The sequence below is a fragment of the Natator depressus genome, chromosome 1 (genome assembly GCF_965152275.1).
Source record: "Natator depressus isolate rNatDep1 chromosome 1, rNatDep2.hap1, whole genome shotgun sequence".
NCBI lineage: Eukaryota > Metazoa > Chordata > Testudines > Cheloniidae > Natator > Natator depressus.
The window spans coordinates 150201918-150223915 of NC_134234.1; the positions used below are offsets into that span (position 1 = coordinate 150201918).

Here is a 21998-nt window from a genome sequence, read left to right on the forward strand (position 1 = left end):
CCAAACTAGCCAACCTACTTTGAATCTGGAATATCAGATACAATAAATAAATTGCTCATTCACAATCTAGAGACAAAGAGTGATTCAGTGACATTATTCAGTGAATAATTTAGAATAATGAATAAATATGAGAAAACCATGATCTGCCCAGAGACAATTGTCAAGGAGAAACAAAAGTCAAAACTGATCAAATATGTTACTCACTGTCACTGAAAATTAGTCACCTAGCTTTACTCCCAAGACAATATTTAAGTGATGTTGTCATTCACAAATAGGAGACTTATTTGCCAACCATGTTGAGTGGAAGCAATGGTGCTGAGCTAATGGCTACTGTCCCATCACAATTTTAGCACTAAATCAGACCACCCCCTATTGCTGAGTGACACTAAATATCTACTTTTCAGAGATAGCTAATCAGCTAGAGAAAGGTTTTGAAATGAACTACAGATGGCTTGTGTCCACTGCTGATTTACTCCCTCCCCATCACTATTGACAAGTAGAATATACAGCTCCTTTGAGTAGAGTTTTCCAGCCATTATGATACCCGGGGTGTTGGAAAAATTTTTTTAGTGGGGGTGCTGAGAGCCATTGAACCAAACTCGAAACGCTGTATACGATAGAAACCACTTCAAGCCAGGGGGTGTGGCCGCATCTCCAGCACCCCTAGTTCCAGTACCTATGTCTGATACATAAAATTTGAAGAAAATTAATGTAAAAAAGATGAAGACCCTATAATCCTTGCTATATTATAAAACTCCTTGATTTCTTTTAAACCTTAATCATTAAAAATGAGTAGCAGGTAGTAGTCAGGAATTACTGGTCTTAGAACAGATTGGCCTGATAGCGGTACACATTGGTTAACTAACTGTAATATGAGCCTACAACACTAGATGGCAAACTAGTGTTATTTTTCACATCTGTGTCTGAACTTGATCTATTTCAGGAGTCTAGTTTATACCCACTTTACAAATACATGGGGCCATAAAACACAGTTTTATATATATATGAAGTCTTAATTTTGCTAAAATGATCTTTTCCAGCTGTCTGTTTTCTCCAGGTATTGTAACGCTCACCTCTTCAACTGCCATCCCTTTTACTTCCCATATATCAGATGGATTCTGCTGGACCAGTAACACCTAGGTATAGAGTGTTAGTCGCAGAGTTTAAGGCCAGAAGGGACCACCAGATCATCTAGTCTGACCTCCTGTAAATCACAGGGCATCAACACCACCCAGCACCACCAGCACGCTAAACCCAACAACCGAAATGAGACCAAGTAAATGAGACCTACAGGAGACTAGACCATTAGGTGCTACGGGCAGAAAAGAGGAGGAACTGAGGTCCACCAGTGCTGAAACCTCCTGTAATGGCAGGGAAATGATTACATGTGTTAATCTGAGATTGGTCCAAGCTGCAGAGTTCAGATCCAAAGTTCTCTTGTGATTACACAACTCAGATGAGAAAACAATGAAGCTGAATATGTAGGTATATATAGATAGTATCATTATGTATTTGTACTGTGGTAGCACCTAGCAGCCCCAGTCATGGATCAGTGCCCCACGGTGCTAGAGTTCTGTACAAACATGGAACAAAAAGACAATCCGTGCCCTAAAGAGTTTACATCAATGCCTGTATATAAAGACATGCCTTTTCTTCTTCCCTCACATAAAGAAGAGATTTTGGTTTGGGAGTTGTGAAATTCCTTCTCTTTTTCTTTTACATCTATCGATGTGTTTGTTTATTGTGTGAGAAAAGATATCAGCTATGGAGCCAAGTAGTTAGGAATTTCTTTTAGGAGCCTGTTCCCCTCTTTCCTATGTGCACAAAATGACCCTTTCCACTAATAGGAGTTACACATGTAGAAAACTGAGTCTTTGAGACCTCATCCTGAATAAACTAGCCAAAGTCTAAATTAGAACAAGTCTAACCAAGGAAAACACTGGCCTGTGAAGAGCCAATACCTTATCCTATCCGTTCCTTAGAAGGGAGTTGGCGGGCTGTTTGGGTCAAGGTGAGAAGAGTACATACCAATAAGCTTCTACTCACTACTTGGCACTCCAGTATGCCTAGTTCTTGGGACAGTCTATGTCCCTACTTCACCTGCAGTTGTGGTGCCTGAGAATGTCCCCTGTGCAGGTTCAGATGGGGAGACAGAAAAATTCCAGTTCAGTCTTTAAAATGAGCTGTTCTTGGAAAGACAGCATGAGCTTTTTAAAATAGTCTAGGCTCAGGATGTGGGGGAGGGGGGCTCCCCTTCCCACGCCTCCAATTACAAGAGCATCTTGGATGGCTCTGGCCTCTAATGGCCATCAAGTTGCTTCCTTTGGTGACTAATAAGAAGTCTGCTTCCTTGAAAGCAGGTGAGCTTCTGGCCCCATCTGTACCTTCAAAACACAGATTTCAGCCAGGGAGAGTCCCAATCACTTCAGACTGTGGCTCCTTTAAATTTTTTCCTAGTTATATACTAGTCAATTCTTTTCCTCCCACCACTCTGAACCATGACATTGCTCAGCGTGTCCCCACGTGCCATTCCTGGAGCTCAGTGTGATGGTATATATGATGATCAGGGTGGCAGAGTCACAAACCTTCCCCCCTGGGAATAGAGAGGCAGCAGAAAGCCTGACTGGGCAGTGCACATTCACTAAAGAAGCGAGACTTCCTCTTCAGAGCAAGGAGTAACCTTAGCAGATGCAAAGTCCAGAGCATTCAGATTGCTTTTGTGGGCCAGGAGGCACACAGATGCTGTTTTGGGGCCCTTAGTAAGTACAATATATTATGTGTATACTCTGCTATTTAATAATACTATTTCCCTCTGTATAAACCAACTTATAGCACCAATGAAAAAATAGCCATGGACCATGAAACAAGTGGGAATGGCTAATCAATTTTTATCACTAATATTGTGGGTAAGCCCAATAACTCTGTATGAGTTATGAAAGGCTTTCACTGCTCAAGGTAGATGTGCTTATGTGTTTAATCTCCTTTTAGCTGTCATATTTTAGTTCAGTCTAATAATGGAAGGAGTGGAGAGCTAAACACTTTAAAACAAAAAATATTACATTGCATTTTTTTTTTTTTAAATTCAGGCACGTGAAATGCAGAAAGGTGTGCTGGCTATAGGAGGTGTGCTAATGATGTAGTGCAGGAGCCTTTAAAAACCTGGGTTCAAATCAAGCTTAAATAAGTGACAAGCAAATTGGGGCTACTGATTTCAATCAAGTCCCCATTTGGCTACATTAAAACCGCCACATAACAATGCTTTAGCACTTAAAGAGAGAGACCATCAACTAAAAGATAAGACGTCTGTCAGAAAATGCTTTAAGTGTCATTTTTACCAATGGTTTCAGAGTAGCAGCTGTATTAGTCTGTATTCGCAAAAAGAAAAGGAGTACTTGTGGCACCTTCACTGAATGCATCCGATGAAGTGAGCTGTAGCTCACGAAAGCTTATGCTCAAATAAATTTGTTAGTCTCTAAGGTGCCACAAGTACTCCTTTTATTTATACCAATAACAACTAAGATTACTAGAACTGAAAGACATTAGAAAGTACATTTATTTTCCCCTATTTTTTCAGTTAGTTTACTTTGTGTATTTTGGTAGTGCTTTCTGCATGGTCAGTTTTGCTATTTCCCCCTTTCCATTCAGTTGCTGGTGCACCAATCTTGCAGTTTCAAGCTTTTAATTTTAAGCAATTGAATAGGACTGGTTGGAAAATCTCAGACAAAAGAGTTTTTTCATTGGAATTAGTGGATTTGTCAAAATCAAAAAGCTTTGTGAAGACAGTTTGATTTCAGAGAAGTTCCTCTGGAAGCCAGGAGGATTCTGAGGGAATCTTGCTGGCTGGGTGGGCCTCAAAACCTGTCTGGTTTCCTGCCAGCCTGCCTGCGTGGCTCCTCAGCAACATGCCTGGCAGGGTGTTGGAGAGCCAGAGCTTCTAATATCCACAGCTCTGGGACTGCCTGCATACAGACTGTTCCAGGGCCGGGGACCCCAGCACTTCCAGGGTCTGTGGCTCTGGGACACCTCACCGTGTGGACTACCATGGCTTCATCCTCTTTCAGGGAGAATTTCAAAAATCTGGGGGTTTGTTCTTATTTGGAACGAAACCAAATTTTGAACTAGCAAAATCCTCTGTACAGTGGAATTACCTGCCTCTAGCCAGCTCTCCACATGAGTAATCTCACTGATTTCCATAGGACTACTCACATGCTTAAACAGGGTGACCATATGTTCCGTTTTGGCCAGGACAGTCCCTTTTAAGCCCTGTCCTGGCCGTCCTGACCTTGGGGCTCGGGCTCGGGCGAGCTGCAATGCCAGTCCCAGCCTTTGGGAAATATGGTCACCCTGTCTAAGATGTGCGTCACTGCTCACCCAAGCCCTGCCTGCCCCGCCCCGCGCGGGGAGCTGGGCTCCAGCGAGCTGCTTGGGCCAGCCCCGTGGCGGGGGCTCCGATGAGTGGCTCAGGCCAACCCCACAGTGCGGGGAGGGCTCGGGCCAGCCCCACACGGTATCCCATTTTTCCTGTGGGAAATATGGTCACCCTATGCTTAAAGTTAAGTGTACATGTGGTCACAGGAGATTGGTGCCTGAGTCCTTTTCTCTGATTTTTGTGTGGGGCTTTCACACAGCAACAAGGAAGAGAGAAGTATTTCTTCAAGCATGAAAAATTAGATTGTAAAACTGCAAGAATTCCCAGGAGGACTCAGGGCCAGGTGTAGTACCTGAAACTCCTTTGTAACTGAGTTTTGAAACGTGACTAGACTTCACATGGACAGTATTGCTTTAACATTTTCAAAGCACTGGTCAAACCTAGGCCCTGCAAGAAGCTCCCTGTGGGCAACTGAAGCCAGTGGGGTTCTATATGGGAGCTGCTTACTTGCAGGATCAGGGTTTAACTAATCAGGCCTCTCCCACACCCACCGTATTATTTTCTCCATGGGTCTGAGCCTGGGAGCACCCACAACTCCCCCTCGAAGCTGCAGGATCAGACCTTAAGATACCTGTTTTCAAAAGAGCTCAGGGGCATATTGTCACGTGCTCAGCACCCACAATTGGAGCAAGATTTCTAAAAGAAGTCAGCTCCCTTTTAGACACCTCAATGAGAGCCAGATTTCCAAAGCACTCAGCACCCAACAAGTGGCACTCTTTTGAAAACCTAGGCCCCGTTGGGGTTGCTGAACTCCTGAAAATCTGGTCCAAAGTGACTTGTACAAGGCCGCAGTGGGAGTCGGTGGCAGAGCTGGGATTAGAACTCCTGCGTTCCAAACTCCCAGCCTTCTCTTGGAGCCTTTAGATGCCCCCTTGCCTCTTGCTCATTTTCCATGTTGTGTGTCCTGCTGTTTGTAGACACAAGAGGGTAAGTGACAGGCTCCCTGGCTGTGAGTTTCCATACACTGGTGGATTTATGTCAGACATTTCATGTTACTAAATGTCATTGTGAGTGATTTTATGGTTCTAGGTTAATAAGCTGTTCAGCGTCATGGAAGTACTGAACCGTGTGTTGCTCCAGTTGCTAGGGTGAGCACTCATTTTTTTATTTAAAACCGTACATGTAAAGAGCACAGTTCTCAGGCAGCTCTACCTTATGAATTCACCTTTTAATTTTAAAAAAAAATTATTTCCTCTTTTTCTAAATAAATACGTGTCTCATTCCAACCAGTGTGGTTTGATTCGTGCTAACCCCATTTCCTTCATGCCTTGCATGTCTCAAGAGCCCATAACTATGAAGCTCCACCCATACATTAGGGAGGAAAGTATGAGAGACTAGAAAAGCAGCATAATTTACACTGGACAAGTGCTCTGGACAATTATTTTTATTAAATTACATGGGAAAATCTCATCAATTCAGTCTCTTTGCGATGACACAGACTCAAAGTTCTCCAACGACTATGACGTTCAACACTAATTTATTTTCAGTCAAGAAATAGCCTCAGAACTGAAGCTATTTCTGTCTTCTGCTTAGAAATGGGAATGGTCCAAAACCGCACTGAGCTTTGGGAGAATTTGGATCAGGACCAGAAATTCACAGTTTGGACAGTCACCAGTGGAATGTAAACAAGGATTTAAAAGTGTAGATTTATAACATATAATCTGAAAATGATTTTAAAAATACAATGTAAAAAAAATCCCAGATTTTGGTTTCCCCAATACTTTGAGAACTCAGATGTTTCTTGTTGAAAACATTCCTTCAGAAGCATCTACTTCAGTGCCAGTGGTGGTGGTGGGGAATGTACTTTCAGATTTTCCCTGACTGCCCTGGCTTTGGAACAATAACTTACACATACACAAAGGAATGGGGGGAAAGAAGAGCTACACTGGAACACCCTACTGAAGGACTCCCATGTAATCTGTCAACATTTTTCTATCTGCCCCACTTTTTACCAGTAGGTACCACATTGTATTCCTCACTGGCTGTCAGGAATCAGGGCCTGCAGCAGATCTAGTCTCCAGACAGTCTCATCAGTACAGCTGGCCTGCAGGAGGTTGCCTGACTGGCCACGCAACTTGACTGGCTGGAGGGGTCAGCAGGCCAGCTCTCCTGCGTTACCATGTTCCTGCTGCTCCTGCCTTGCACCCAGCCTTGCCTCTGTCCTGCGCCTGCCTTGAACCCTTCCTTGACAGCTAAGCTGCTTGCTCCAGTTCCTGACCTCCGGCTTGACCTGTGACTGATTCCTGACTCCAGCTTGACACTCAGTTCTGGTATCCAGTTCCTGCCCTCCGGTTTGTCCCTTGGCTCCAGCATCTGACTACCAACTCCGGCTTGTCCGTTGGCTCTGGTATCCAGTTCCTGCCCTCCATCATGACCCTTTGACTACTGACTCTGGCTCTGATCCTAGTCCTTGGTTCCGACGCTTGGTTCACTACACCTGCTCTGCCCACTAGGCTAGACCACCCTTGTCCTCATCGCCTGACACTAGCTTGTCCGCAATTTCCAGAAATATTCAATACATCAACAGTTAAAAGGAAAGAATAGATCTGGGTAGCAGGTGTTTATTATCTGCACATCTCTAGAGAAGAATAACCCTCACTGTATTTCCATGCCCACTTGAAATGGAGAATGGCCATGACCCTGTAAGTGGCTCTGCTTGAGTCACTCCCTACATCATACTTTATTCCTAATATTCTTATTGCTTGCCTACATCAGTTTTACCACATATGTAGATTTTTGTGATGCAGGCAAATAAGGAGGCTAAGCTTTAAATAACATGGCATATGTTTTACATTTGCCACGTAGAACGAGAGTTCTTCATCTGATTTATGCACCACCTGGACAAAATTATTTTTATTGTGGGTTTATTTCATTTGCTCCAGCATCCCCAACTGAAAAAAACACTTGTAAACTGCTAGTGATGACGGACAAAGAAATCAGCTTTGAAAGACAAATTTACTGAAAATCCAGAGACTCTTCACACATGCAAATGAAAATGCTGTTGTAATAATTTTTGACTCGCAAATGCAAGGTAATCCTGGAGAGAGTAGTCTTCAGTCTCTTGCATCATTCCCTTACAGAATGCTGGGACGGTAGGAAAAATTCACTAACAGCGATAAAACATTGCAGCAGAACAAATGCATACATTTGGCTGGAATGCATGCATAGTTTAGCTCTTTTTAGAACACCATCAAGAAACACTATCAGGTTAATAAGCTACCTTTATGGCAGCCTCGCAAAATTGTCATGATATTTTACCAGATGAATTACTAAATCTCCTCAATTTCTACCCTTTACAATTATCATAATCATAGAAAACTAAATATTTCACTCACCATCAAAACAAATAATTTACCCTGGTGATTTGAGAATGGAGTTCTGTAAGGCATCTTTATGGTATTCACCATGAAAAGTGCACACACCAGGCATATATGACATATATTATGTTGTGGCTGTTATACAAATCCCACTAATAATGCAGGAGATCCCATATCTGGAATAGACTGAATGGTATTATGAGTTTAAATCTGCCATCCAAAGAAATGATACTCTTTAGCTAATCAGATTTTTAAAAAGAAAGCTGCATTACAGCTCCTAGGATGATGGGCCCTTTGGGTGTTACTGTGATGCCACTAAATAATAATAATACAAATCCATAAAAGTCATAGTAGCTAGGAGGTTTCGGTTCTCTTTTTACCTGTACTAGTCCTTTGCTGTGCAAAAGCCACCTACAAAAATACAATGTAATAAGAATATGTAAAGCTAAATTTTGTCCCCTGTGTCAATGCTGCATTGTAGGGCTGGGCACGAAGGAGGATTGTATGGGGAGTTCCTCCCCGTCCCACACCCTACAGAACAGCAGTGGACAGGATTTTTTGCTGGGAAATTCCTCCCACTTCCAGGCCCATTCCACAGCCCCTTTTGAGGCTCCCAGATTGCTTAAATCCCAGCTGAACTAGCATCCCCATTGTAGATGGCAGTGGCCAGAAGATCTGTTGTTGTGTGGAGCTGGCACAGGAGGGTGCCCTGCCTTGCCTGCCCTGCTCTTAAAGCTTTTTGTGCAGGCTGGCTCAGTGGCTTTCAATGAATCTGGGCTGTGTGGTGCGCAAAGGGTGCTGACCTCTTGATTGGAATGCTCCCCTCCTCTTGTTCTGCTGTCCTCTCTAGCTGCTGAGGAGGGAGCAGAACTTGCCATTAGAAAACTGGCAGATCTAAGAAGCTCTTCTCACCTAAACTGATTTTAAATTGACAAATACAGGTCATTCTATATACAGATGGGTGCATGTTGCATTTGCTTCTCTATCATAAGAGCATGTGGCCTTTGAAATGGATTCAGACTTCATGATTTGCCGTGAACACCTTAGCCCCAGTGCACACTCCTGAAGGAATCATAAACGTGCAGTCTCAAAAGAAAGGGAAGCCAGTATAATATAGTTACAGTAGATGGTGCTAGACAAGTACAAAAGAGACTAGGCAGTCATTTAAGGATACCTGCAAGATATAAGCTAAGCTGTTCAAAAAATGTGCAATTTAGATTTATCAGTTCAGGAGGGAGAGTCAGATGAAAACAGTTAAGCTGGGAAGATTATTAAATACAAAACCCTGTGTGTAGACAATGCTCAGGTTATTACACAAACTGACAAAAGGGAGGGGTGCAAATGCTGTCCCTGGTGGCATCCACATAATGTCAATGAAATCAAATGAATGGAAGAGGAGGGGGAATGTGGGAGCAGGACTGAGGGCAGCATGTGGTTCAGGCACTTAAAAGCTGAGGCTGACATTCCATTCTTATCATGCTTTTAGACAGAGGGAGAGAAGACACAATGATATATGAGTTAGCATCAGAGTGGGAGGCTCAGCTCTAAGTTCCGGGTGTCTATGGGTTTGTATCCAACTGTTAATAATATATAAATACAGTCATTTGCATTTATTTTTATATGAAGGAAAAATTCTGTGGGGTAATCTGTGTTTGGGTTACCATTTTAGTGTGGAGTTACACACTATTCAAGGCTGCATGCTAGTTCCTCTCTTAGAGCCACAGTATTGCATTTGAACGTGTGAGAACTTGATAGATCTGCCCACTAAAAACCATCATCAGGGCATTAGTTTGTATATGTGCATATTAAATAGCATTATGGAAATACACAGGTCTATTGGGGATTATTCTATTATGCCAATAACGTTCCTTATCAAGTCAAATATATAGCTTTTTTGTTAGCGTGTGTACATTATTACAAATACAAGTCTGCATAGGTTGTAATACAGAGCTCTGCATGACACTACCTGTTTCATATGTTTGCGTGATTACAATGTGCAGTTCTGACTCAAATGTATGTTGTTATCTATATTGGAAATAATAAAGATATTAAAATAACGTTATGGAAAATGCTTCCAGCAAATGCATAATAGCCAATATGGAAATATTAATCACTGGCAGGCAGGCTGGCCTGCAGACTCAGCATTGCTTTGCTGTGCAGCATCAGTGCACAGTCACATAAGAAACGCTGGTCTGAGGCTAACTTTGGGCTCTCACTTACTGGCATCTGCCAGGCAGGGCAGGGATCACAGTGGAGGTGACACTCTGAGTCTCTAAAGGAGAAAATTGCATGATGTATCACCACTCATGAGCATCCGCTAGAGAGCTGTTTAGAGTGAGATTACAGTCTCAGTGGAGACTCTCATCCCTCTCGGTCATAGGGTTATTATGATGATGCCGTTGCAGCTTGCACGGAGGATGGTAGGAGGGGATTTAAATGATGGCCGGAAGGAAAGGCTGGATGAAATCTCCACAAACCCCGTTCAGATTAACTCAGATTCCTGAATCCCTGCTTTGGGAGACTTGAAAACAGCCAAATTGATTTTTTTTTCCTTCTTCAAAAAAATGCCTTAAACCTTGAGCTACGAGTTTGCAAGCCATGTTTTGGTCCAGAATGAAACAAATCCCTGCAAATAAGGGTTTTGCTAATTAAAAACAAGGGGCTTTGTTCTCCTCTCCCCGGCACTAATTTTATACTAGTGAAATAACATTGACGTTGTGGATTTACTCCTGATTTATGCTGGTGTAACTAAGAGTAGATCATGCTCAATACTGGGGTCTGTTCTTCCCAAGGGATTTTTTGTTTGTAAACTCATATTAGTATGAAAAAGAGAAAAATCTCTGGGCAATTCTGCGCTCTCCGGCTCAATCCATACTATTAATTATCATGCTTATTATGGCAGTGCCTAAGGGCAATATGAGAACTAAGCCCCATGGTGCCAGGTACTGTACAAATATAGACTAAGCCCCAATCCCTGCCCTAAAGAGCAGTCTACATAGACAAGACAAGACACAAAGTGGGGGAAGGGCTATAACACACAAACAGTGAACAATATGATGGCAGCAAATGGCATGTTGGTTCTGCAATATGTTTATTATTATTTTTATTTTTTTTTGTCCTTGTAATGCTCGTTGAGCACTGTTTAAGATTGATTCCAGTACCTGAAAATAAATGATGACTAACTAAAGGCTATTTGGGATAAAAACAGAAGGAGATTTTGTCTCCACCCCACAAAGTTGGCTTCCTCTTTAGGAGGAGATGCTACAAAAATGCTCCCACTTGCTGATTGCAAATCCAAAATGATGATAGCACATCACTATCTTAATGTTAAGGCGCCCTTGCAAGATTTAATTTGAGAATTCCTCAAGGAATGCAAAAATCAAGTGACTCTCAGCCTATGCTTTATTAGACCAAAAGGGAATGCTCTTCATACAAACCTTTTGCAATTTAACTAAATATTTTTATTTTTATTGGCGCTCATTACAGTTGTATTCAATGGAGAAGGGACATCATGGAGCTGATGTTAATTCTTCTCCTAGCAGCATGCATTCCTGTTGAGATTTGGAAGGGGGACATGCCACAAAGAACAGCTGTTCCCTATTCCCAATTCTTTTCTGAGCTACGGAGCCCCAGCCTGCTCAGAGTCTTACATGGAGGTTTCCATCAGCTTGGGAGGATCATTCTTCAGAGTCACTTCTCCCCGTGCACCCACACTCTGCACTCTGTTACCTTTAGCTTCTGTTCCTCTCCACCAACACAAGTGAAATGTTGCTCACTGACCCATACTTTTGAGGCCACTCCCATGCCCCCACCTCCTTGGGTTGTGTGCCTACCTAATGCTGCTTCTAACTCCAAGGACATTCTAGTACAGTGAGACTTTTTTATTATTTTTGCCTGAGGAAAACACTGTAGTATTGTTATTTAATTGTGCTTTGTTGCTAAATTATTGTTGTTTGTTTTCTCTGCATTAGTTATTTTATGTTACAGAGGCATTGCAATATTCTCACTTTTTTTTCTCCAAATTTGGGCATAATACTATAAGGCCTTGGCATACGGACTAGTCCCCTTACAAAGAGCTTGAAGGATTAGGCATAAAAAACAGTTATGTGAAAACTAGAAGAGATGTAGCTAAATCTCTGTAGAACAGATACAAATTATCCCCTGGATTTCAGCAGGACTCAGACAAATTGGTCCACAAATTTCTTTCACATTTTAAACTGATTTCTCATGACCTTGGTCGTCGGTGCCTGAAACTACAGTATTGATGATCTGAAACTCATCAAGAGACATCATTTATAATGTTAAATTTCCTTACGGTCATTTTGGATTTGAAGCAACAAACTTTCTTGGGTCCGAGTTTAGTATACCTTGACAACAGGTTACAAAGGGATGGGATGAGATGGACATGTTAACTGTATACATTTGCATTACCACCCTAAGTGAAGTAATCATTCCACAACTGTAAACAGAGAGCAAAAATATAGATTAAATAGGAACAGAATGAAACTTAGTAGCCCCTCACCTGCACCAGCTGACTATATTCAGGGCCAGCCCTAGATCAAATGGCGCTCCAGGCGAGAAATGTTTTTTCCCCACCCCCTCACTCCCCATTTGTTGAACTTTTGAATACCTTATTTTTATGGCATTTGTAGCCCATTTCATGACTTTGATGCACGATCTGCATGCATGATTTACCACAAGGCACGAAGGAAGCTCTTGGATTCAGCACAAGGATCCTTGCCTGGATGTTGCTGTTTCTTCCCTTCATGTTCGCACCGTTGTTGTAGTCTGGGCCATGGCACTCCTGAACTTTATTTTATTCTCATTCAAAATGTTCTTAAACAGTTCTGTTAGGTCTTTTCCAGTAGAACTGTCCACAGACTGGAAACAGATAAAACGTTCCTTTATTTGGATACAGCCATCCTAATAGTCAACGAATCTTACTGTAAATGATATCTTCTCACTGTGACTAATGTTGGAAGTGCAGTCCATTATTATGGCATAGTAATTCTCTTTGCCAAGCCACATTAACATCTTATCGAATACCTTCCTTGCCATAAGGTCAATCAATTAATTTTGAATTGTTTTGCTGCAGTAATGGTCCATAGCTTCTTTACAAATTACTCAACATAAGTGCTCACACATGATATCACTGTATTTCCCAAGAAGTTCTACCACACCAAGGAAATTATTGTTATGTTCAGTGAACAACTTATCCAACAAGCACCAGAAAGCCAAATTATTCTTTGCAAGGAAGAGGGTAGTTGAGATCAGATGCTCGAGCACGTTCCTCCAGTGCTGGGTTTCTACATTAATAATGTGCTGGTTTTCTGCATCTAGGCATTTATTCAGCTTGAGCCTGGATTCAACCTCCATCCATTTGGAGTGGGCCGTAAAATGGCTGGGTGACTTTTCATGTTGCTTCAGAGCATCAGCTAAGTTATGCCAGTAATTGTACCTGGAAAGCTGAAGCAATGATTTGACATTCTTATAAAATATTTTGAAACAAAACCAGAACACTTTGTCAGTTGATTTTGAGGAAACTAGCCAATGCTGATTCAGTTTCTCACCATTCTCGAGCACTCTTTCACAGTGTGACTTTGAAAAGTGTCACTTCTGATCTGATTATTTACTGGAAATATCATCTCCTTGATTTTGCCCAGCCCGTTCAAAACTGTACAATGAATATTGGCAGAATTTAGGATTGCAGGCCATAAAGTGGGATCTGATGTATCGATTTGTGGTGTGCAATTTTTCTCACTGCTGTTTCTGTCATCGTGTGATGCTGATTCTTCTTTATTGCTTCTCTCCTTTTCACGTGAGCCAGATTTTTCTTTATCATCACTCGGATAGCTCAGTGGTTTGAGCATTGGCCTGCTAAGCCCAGGGTTGTGAGTTCAATCCTTGAGGGGGCCATTTAGGGATCTGGGGCAAAAATTGGGGATTGGTCCTGCTTTGAGCAGGGGGTTGAACTAGATGACTTTCTGAGGTCCCTTCTAACCCTGATCTCTTATGATCTCTTTTACGCCGCCAGGAAAACTGGATGATTCTCCATCAATTTCCTCGCATTTCCATTCCTTATCTTCAGGTAAATCTGCTAATTCCTTAGTAATAGGACTTCTATCATTTATGCTTTGCTCCTCAATTTCTTCTGCACTGGGACAATCGCTACTGCCCTAGGCCCAGTCTATGTTGTTCTGTTTCAGATATTTTCCCATCAAATTTGCCCCTCGCTAGATTGCAGTTGAACTTTTCGCTTCCCATACTGAGCTCCTGAAGGCTTCTTCAGGGGCATCTTTTATTTTCTACAGGGGGAAAAACAGACAGTATAAGGGAGAGCAAAAGTCTATGTTCCACAGTCTTAGAAAGTCATCAAACATTACATGTTAAGCATGCAAAAGAAGTAACAGTATTGCTTTTATATTGTTGCATAGATAGGAGTTCGATATCTCTGGTGACTCATTAAATATGTCTTTTATTAGTCACTATGTACACTCTTCAAGTCTTAAAACACAAGTACCCTTTTACAATTATACAATAAAACAAGGTTCACAGTATCGCAGCTGGCCTCTCACTTCGTTCTTATATCTCACTGACTGAGCGACGATGCCCTGCTCTTGATATACCCATGAGGGCATGGCTGACAACACTGTAGGAGGTTCAATGAAAACGTAGTTTTCAGAAAGTCTGGAAGGTTCCACGAGATTCTACAAAGGTCCAGAACATTCTAGGAAGTTAGTAAAAAATTAGTTAGAGAAACATTTTACTTCAAACATTCTATTTTCCCTTTTGTCGCTAACAAAGAAAACAACACCCCGAGCCTGGCACTCTCCACTCCCAGCATCTAGGTGGTTGCCTGGGTCACCTTCCCCTAAATCTGGTCCTGGCTATACTGAACTATAATCCAGAACATATACAACAGATTACAAGAAAAAGTCAATTGCCTAAGCCATATGAGATATTGCTATTGAAGAACCTATCCAAGCGGTACTCCCAGGGCTAAAAATATATCACTTGAATACAGTATATGCACATATTTAATCACTTTTCTCCCACAAAACCTCATGTTATTTTACAAACATTGTGCAGCAGAACTACCTCATGACTGATGAAGTGTAGCCATGGGTTGGAATGGGCCAATAACTGCTATTTTGTGCCAGCATGCATATGGCAAAACTGTTAATGAAGATTGTTTCTTTGATTACCATTGAAGAGGGAATTAAGACTGGCCTTAGTGTGTGGTCTATACTGAAATTCAAGCAAGACACCAAGCTTATCAGCCTATTATTGAAAAATGTTATGTAACTATTAATGTCACAAGAGCAGGGGACATCAGAAGCATGCCTCATATAGTTATCTTTAGCACTACGCATATCACCACCTCCAGTAGATCCTGCTGTTTCTTAGACATCTCCCATGAAAGACCCTGATCCTGCAAGGTGCTGAGCACCCTCACCTCCCATTGACTTCACTGGGAATTAAGAGACTTTCTTGGCACCTTACATGGGATGCTGTGCAACTTGTAGTACTAACAAACCGGACTAAGCTTAACTTCACAATTTTTTTTAGCTCAGAGTACAAGGTGATATGACCAAGACATTGAATTTATTCTGTCTTCTGGCATCCTTTGCATCTTCATGGAGTCTTGAGATACCTTCATTTTAATGCCCATCATCAAGACCTTATATGACAGGAATTCTCCTTCTAGTTGAGGAGGTTTGGACAGGATTTCCTTTGCACCCTCCCTGTCAGTATGTTCCTTATCTATCCAAGAATCTTTGCTGTACAGTGATGTTAGGCACACCTGCACCACCAGATACTGGATGCATGAGCTTCCTCATTGCTCACAGCCCTTGCTGGACTGAGGAGTCAGATAAAGACAGGAACAAGCTGGGTTTCCCAGATTTCAATGCAGGGCATAGCTATCACACTGGTCTCACCCTAAAGAATAAATATTTAAAACAAATGATACTGAGGATTAAACTTTGTGCCACAAAGGCATGTGATCACCTTCTGCCAACAGCAGGAAAGAAGGAATTGCACACACATACAATATTTATACCTATAGCTACTTCATAATTGCATGTTATTAAAGTCATAAACATATGCTTCCTTATTTCATTCTGATGCAGGAGTGCTGCAATAATCAAATGATAGCATATCTGCAAGAGGCTGTTTATACTGTCTATTAAAATGATCAGAATATAAGGAAGTAGAAAAAAATGAAGCACTGTGTGTTTTATCCAGTGAAGTTTGGCCTCTTTATAGATTTATCCAAAGTCAAGGGCTTGGACACATGCCTACAGATTCTGAAGAAATATAAAATTAGCTGACCATATTTAAGTTTCAGGCAGACTCTACAAGATATATACAAATTCATTATGTTGCATTTCATCTTCCATTTTGTTGCCCGGTCACCCAATTTTGTGAGATCCCTCTGTAACTCTTCGCAGTCAGCTTTGGACTTAACTATCTTGAATTGTATATCATCTACAAACTTTGCCAGTTCACTGTTCACTCCCTTTTCCAGATCATTAATGAATATATTGAACAGTAGTATTTACCTCTCTCCGTTGTGAAAACTGACCATTTATTTAAAACAAACAAGAGGGAAGTACTTTTTCACCCAGTGCACAATTAACCTCTGGAACTCATTGCTATGGGATATTGTGATGTCCATAAGTATAACTGGGTTCAAAAAAGAAGTAGAGAACTTCATGGAGGATAGGTTTCAGAGTAGCAGTGGCTATTAGCCAGGATGGTCAGGGATGCAACCCCATGCTTGGGGGTGACCCTAAACCGCTGACTGCCAAAAGCTAGGAGGGGGAGACAAAGGTGGATCACTCCAACTGCCCTGTTTTGTACACTGTCAGAAGACAGGATACTGGACGAGATGGACCATTAGTCCGACTCAGTATGGAAGTTCTGATGCAGGCAACCACCAGCAGCACAGGGAATAGCAGCAGGGTCAGCTGGAATGATGGGTGTGGGAGCCTTGCTGCTACTCATGCTGATCAGATATATTTCATTGTACTGTTGAAATCATGTTCTTTCTGACTGACCGGTTTTTCTGTCTCTCCCATGATCTTCAATCCCAAATGTATATATGCATATGTAGGTTGAATTTCAGTCTCTCCTCTGTCTCACAGGTTGCAGTCATTCTACCCTGAGTTTGCACTGTGCTTTGTGTCTCTCTCTTTCCACTGTAGTCTACGGTCACTCATTCTGTGTTTGATAACTCTGCCTTACCTTTGTGCATTTCACAGTGGCCTACGGTAATCTGCTAGTATGGCAGTATGCCAGCTTGTCGGTTTTCATCTGTTCTTCCCAATAACTTGAATTTGAATATTGCAAGCCGTGGGCTCACATCCAGAAAAATTAGTTTTTGACTTGCTAGTGCTTCCTGGCAGCGGACAGATCGTTTGTCCCTGCGGTTGAGATGGCACCGGAAAGTTCAGGGTGGCTTTTGTACGTTGGCTAGGAGTCAGAGAGGACAAAGTCTTAGTTTAATTTGGCCGCTGTTTGTCTGGGTGCGTGCATTCTCCGCAAGCGCTCTAGTGAGCCGTGTGTCTCTTCTGCCTGTGGCCAGGCGTGCAGGAGCTGCGTGCGGGCCTGAGGCGGGGTCCGGTGCGCGCCAGCTGAGCGGGCACTGGGTGTGCTCCTGACGTTGCAGAGATGTAGGGGGTGCCTGCAGTACAAGGATGGGACCAAAGTCTCCCTGCGACCCAAGGCACTGAACTCTCCCACGGCGGGGCGACTGTGACACAGCGGCGGAGGCGCCGCGACCTGCCTGCGCCGGGCCGGGATCGATGCCCAATCGTGGCCCCCGCCCCGTGTTGTGGTTGACCGGTTGTCAAGGTAACACTGCACGGCAATCTCCCTCCGTCCCACGTGTCCCTGCAGCGGCCGCCTCTGTTACCAGGGTCGCCGGAGAGAGAGAGAGAGAGAGAGAGCGCGGGGGGGTGAGTGTTGTTTCTGATTGGCTGCCGCCGAATCTTGCTTACGAGCATACGTCGGCGGAGCCTGGCTCCTGGAACGCGAGCCGATTGGCTGAGGTTGGAGGTGAGGCTGTGGGGTGATCCCGGCCCCGGCGCAGCCCGCTAAGTCGCCGGGCGCGGGCAGAGAGCCAGATAGGGCGGGGTCGAGTGCGCGCCTGTTGCCCGCCCCCTCCCTTCGCGCGTTCTGGTTTTGCCTCCTTCCCGCGGGGGGGGATTGGGCGGCGTGTCGCGCGCCTGGCCTAAGATGCCCTTCCTCCAGCGGCGCCTGCTGCAGCCCGGCTGGGGGAAGGGCGGTGCACGTGGTCGCGGTGCAGCCTGCTCCGGTTGCAGCCGCGGCTGGGCTGCCCAGCTGGGAGAAGACAACGCAGAGGAAGCCGGGCTGTTGCTGGACAGATTGGCTGCAAATGCGCAGCGCTGCTGCTAGAGCAAGGGGCTTGATGGGGGAAGGGAGGCAGGCCGGCAGGAGCCGGGCAACGTGCCGTAGGAGGCGGGAGGGAACGCCTTGTCTCGGGGTGCACAGCGGCGCTTTGTAATGCTCTGCCCTCGCTGCTGGGGGCAGTGACCAGCATGCCAATGTCGGCCAGTCCGCTCAGGGCACAGCTGGGCAGAGCGGAGCGCCTCCCATCGCCTCCGTTGGGCGAAGGCCGATAGCAGGTCGAGAGAGACCGGTTTAACAAGGACTACATTCCTGGATCCCAATCGGATTGAGTAAACCGTGTCCTCCCCGGCTAATTACCCCCTCCGTATGCGGGGGTCAGAGCGCCGGCTGCGCATCAGCACCGGAGAGGAGTTAGTGTGTGCACTCCGTGGGGCTACAGATTCCATCTCCCTCCCTTTAGAGCGCGATATGAGGAATCGCATTCGCTGCAAAGTCCCTTCAAAGGCAGCAGCATGCGGGGCCGGCGTGTCACTTGGGGGCGTGCCTGGCTATGCAGCTAGGGCGTGCGAAACCACCGATTTGCTCGCTACGATATATGAGACCGACCCGTTGCGATCCCCTTCCCCCACAATGCAGCAGAGCCGAGCCACATCATCACCCGTGCCAAATACATTCCCACCAGGCATGTTACAACCTGCTGCTACAGACACATACCGGGGTGCAAACATACATATTGGGCAGTGGGGAAAGAGGTTTAAAACTGGGTGTGTTCCAGACTCCCTGTTTTTGGATTACGGTCCGCGGAGCGAAAGGCAGTTTAAAGCTGGGTGTTTTACAGTCTCCCTTTCTGTGAGGTTTAGGAAACAGGTTTAAAGCTGGGTGTAACAGTCTGTCTCTCTCTCTGGGCATGGGGAGGATTTGCGTGTGTTACACAATCCAGTTCTTTCTTGGACCAAGGTACACAAGTATCGCTGAAGCACGGTAACACGTCTGTCTGAAGTCGTATTGTCTCGAGAGAGGGGCTCTCTATCCAGCCACACGGCATGTATAAAGTGCTTATCTGCAGAGTAGCTAAGTGGTGTACGTAAAAAAGGATGGGTGGGTTACTCTCTCTCTGGAGTTGGGGGGCGGGAATTTGAAGATTGGGGTGGGTGGATTTTCCTTTCGGGGTCTGGGGAGGAGAAGTAAGATTGATTTGTGTTAGAGCAGGAGGATTAGGATGGTTTGGGGAATGCTGTGTTCTCGTTGACTAGGCGTGGAATTCCAGGCTGAGTGTGTTAGGGGTTTTCCTCCTGGGGGTTGGGTGCAGCTGGCGTAAGGTATGTTGCACTCTATCCCTCTTGTGTGAGCAAGGAGGAGGAGGAAGATTGGTGGGAACCAGAGGGAGTTTTCTTTTTCGAATGCCCAGACCTATCCTGCTGGGATGCTTGGGGTACTTACTCGAACTGCCTCTCTGACAGTTCCCCGAGGTGTCTGTCTCCTGGGCTTACATTGCCACTGTTTGCATGGCTTATCCGGCCGATACGGAACTGATTCAGCGCGAGAGTCAACATTCCACTCCGCGCTGTGTCCTGCTCTGCCCACTGACTCCTACGGGACTGAGTCAGGAGCGGCTGGTCCCTATACATAGGCATGGATGGATGTGGCTATAGATAACAAACCAATCCAATCCGGAGGAAACAGGACCAAATTCGGCCCTGAAGCAAACAGGGGTTTGCGCACCGCTGTGTAGCTGGCTCCTTTCCCGTCACCGGCCGGGGTGTAGAGTGATGGGTGGGATGCGCTGTAGCAGGAGCTGGTACCTCGCCCACCCGGCTTCCCTCCCGCAGCCACTAGCTCTGGCAGGCTCTGCCTCCGGGTGCGCGCTGCGCCCTCCCCTTATCGGTGTCAGGCGAGAGGCGGAGCCGCCTTCCCGTCCCTTGTAGCTGGAGCCGGTATTACTCGCGGTCACTCAGAGCCGCCTTTATCTTGCTGCACTGCAAGGGGGTGGCACTTGGGAACACCTTATTTTACCATACACGCTATAAATACACCTCCTGGAATGGGAGCAGGGCTACCGGCCGCAGCGGGACACAGTGACGCACGGACACCCGGACACCAGCAGCCAGACCCAGAGAACCGGCAGTGAGGCTCGACTCTACAGGACATTTGGTGGGTGTGGGCTGCCTGCGGCGTCCCCCTGATCTGAGCGGGTGATGGGGTGAATGGCAGTGGGAGCTCCCGAGGCGGCTTGCATGGATCTGTGGCCCTGTCACGCTCACAGTCACGCTCACAGGGGGCTCTTTTAATTTATTCCCGCTGCAAGGAGTTGTGTTTCTGCCATCAGAGGCGCTCCCTTTGCCGTCCCCATCCCCCAGCCTCATTCTTTGAGCCGTGGGGCGTGGACTGGAAGAAGTTGCTCTTGCGTCTTCTGAATGAGAAATCGAAACGCAGCTCGGTTGCCTCCCTTAGCTGCTGGCTTTGGTGATGATGCGCTGATAAAGGATGCCGCGAGATATTGGGCAGGGGGCCACCGGGAGAGGGTTGAGGTCAGAGGAGATTTGCACAGAGAGGTAGGGAGCCTTGGGGGCGGAGGAACGGAGGGCTCGGCCTTGGAAGGTACACGGAGTTAGGAGGAAAGATCGGAGGCAAAGCCCAGAGCGGGGTTGGGATTAAAATGGGGAGCTGAAGGGGACGGGGGTGAAGAAGGAGTTTGCTGAAGGATAGGGGGAGAAAAAGGTGAAGCTCTGGGAGAGGGTTATGGGTAGGAAGGGGAAGTACTGATAACTGGGGGTTGGCGCATGGCGCAAAATGCCTTCCATCTAAACAGCATCTATCCTTCTCTATTCCAGCAAACCGCCCTTGAGCGTTGCAGCGAGCAAGCGGGGGGAAGGCTTTGGAGATACAAGGCCTGGCTCCTGGTGGCCCTTGCAAGGAGATTTGGTGGGGCAGAAGAAGGAACCGCTTGTTGTGTCCGTGCTCCCCAGGCACCCGGTGATCACTGGCATTGCACCCCACCCATCTGCCAACATGATGCAGATCTGCGACTCCTACAGCCAGAAACACTCCCTCTTTAACGCCATGAACCGCTTCATCGGGGCCGTCAACAACATGGACCAGACGGTGATGGTGCCCAGCCTGCTGCGGGACGTGCCGCTGCTGCTGGAGGAGCTGGACTCGGGGGGCGGCTGTGGGGAGGGGGATCCCCAGCTGTCGCCGGGGGACGCCGGCGCCTTCTTCTCCCGCAGGGACATGTACAGCCATTACCTGCTGCTCAAGTCCATCCGCAACGACATCGAGTGGGGGGTGCTGCAGCAGGGCGCCGAGGAGGCCAGCCGGAAGAAGGACAAGCTGAGCGGGGACATTGGCCGGGGCCTGCCGGAGTCCGCGGTGGAGGAGGAGGATCTGGAGAAGCAATTCCACTATCACCTGAGCGGACTCCACACGGTACTCTCCAAACTCACCCGCAAGGCCAACGTGCTCACCAACAGATACAAGCAGGAGATCGGCTTCAGCAACTGGGGGCACTGAGCCAGGGCAGGGCTTGGCATGGGGTGGGTATGGGGGGGGGTGCTTCCGAGCAAGGGATCCCTATCTGCCGGGGGGCGGGGGGAGGAAGAGAGGGAGGGAGGGGCTCAGGGGAGCGCGCCCAGGGGACTAGGAGCATGTGTGTGTGCGTGTGTGTGCGCGTGCAGATGGAGGGGGATGAGCATGGGACGGGCATGGAGGGGGAGCGAGTGTGTGACAATGGAAGCGGGTGGGGGCGCGTGCCAGCGGGGGAATGAAGGAGTGCGACCGTGGAGGAGGGGGGCAGGGAGAGAGGGGCAGACGTGTGTGTGTGTGTGCGTGTGCATGGGGCTGGTGGACGTTCAAGCGGGAGGGGGAGGGGACCCTGA

The 21998-nt window shown here is 46.0% G+C and overlaps 1 protein-coding gene and 1 long non-coding RNA gene across 5 annotated transcripts in view; one reads left to right on the forward strand and one right to left on the reverse strand.

Annotated features, from left to right (window-relative positions):
* Positions 1-17685, reverse strand: part of LOC141996669 (uncharacterized) — a 31701-nt gene extending 14016 nt beyond the window's left edge. The window contains exons 1-2 of one of the 2 annotated variants that reach the window (XR_012641583.1): positions 16996-17685; positions 12377-14051 (exon numbers count right to left, since the gene is read on the reverse strand). This is a non-coding gene — a long non-coding RNA (uncharacterized LOC141996669). Of the gene's footprint in view, positions 1-12376; positions 14052-16808 lie in introns of both variants that reach the window. The other variant, XR_012641582.1, reaches the window with a different exon arrangement.
* On the forward strand, positions 17422-21639 carry MID1IP1 (MID1 interacting protein 1). 3 transcript variants are annotated; one of them, XM_074968844.1, is made up of 2 exons: positions 17422-17604; positions 20955-21639. In XM_074968844.1, the coding sequence occupies exon 2, from the start codon at positions 21133-21135 to the stop codon at positions 21631-21633; it is 501 nt and encodes a 166-aa protein (XP_074824945.1). In that variant the 5' UTR covers positions 17422-17604; positions 20955-21132; the 3' UTR covers positions 21634-21639. The 3 variants fall into 3 exon arrangements, with proteins under 3 accessions (XP_074824945.1, XP_074824938.1, XP_074824932.1); XM_074968837.1 differs by lacking the exon at positions 17422-17604 and adding an exon at positions 19851-20274; XM_074968831.1 differs by lacking the exon at positions 17422-17604 and adding an exon at positions 20403-20675.
* Positions 21640-21998: the final 359 nt, after the last annotated feature.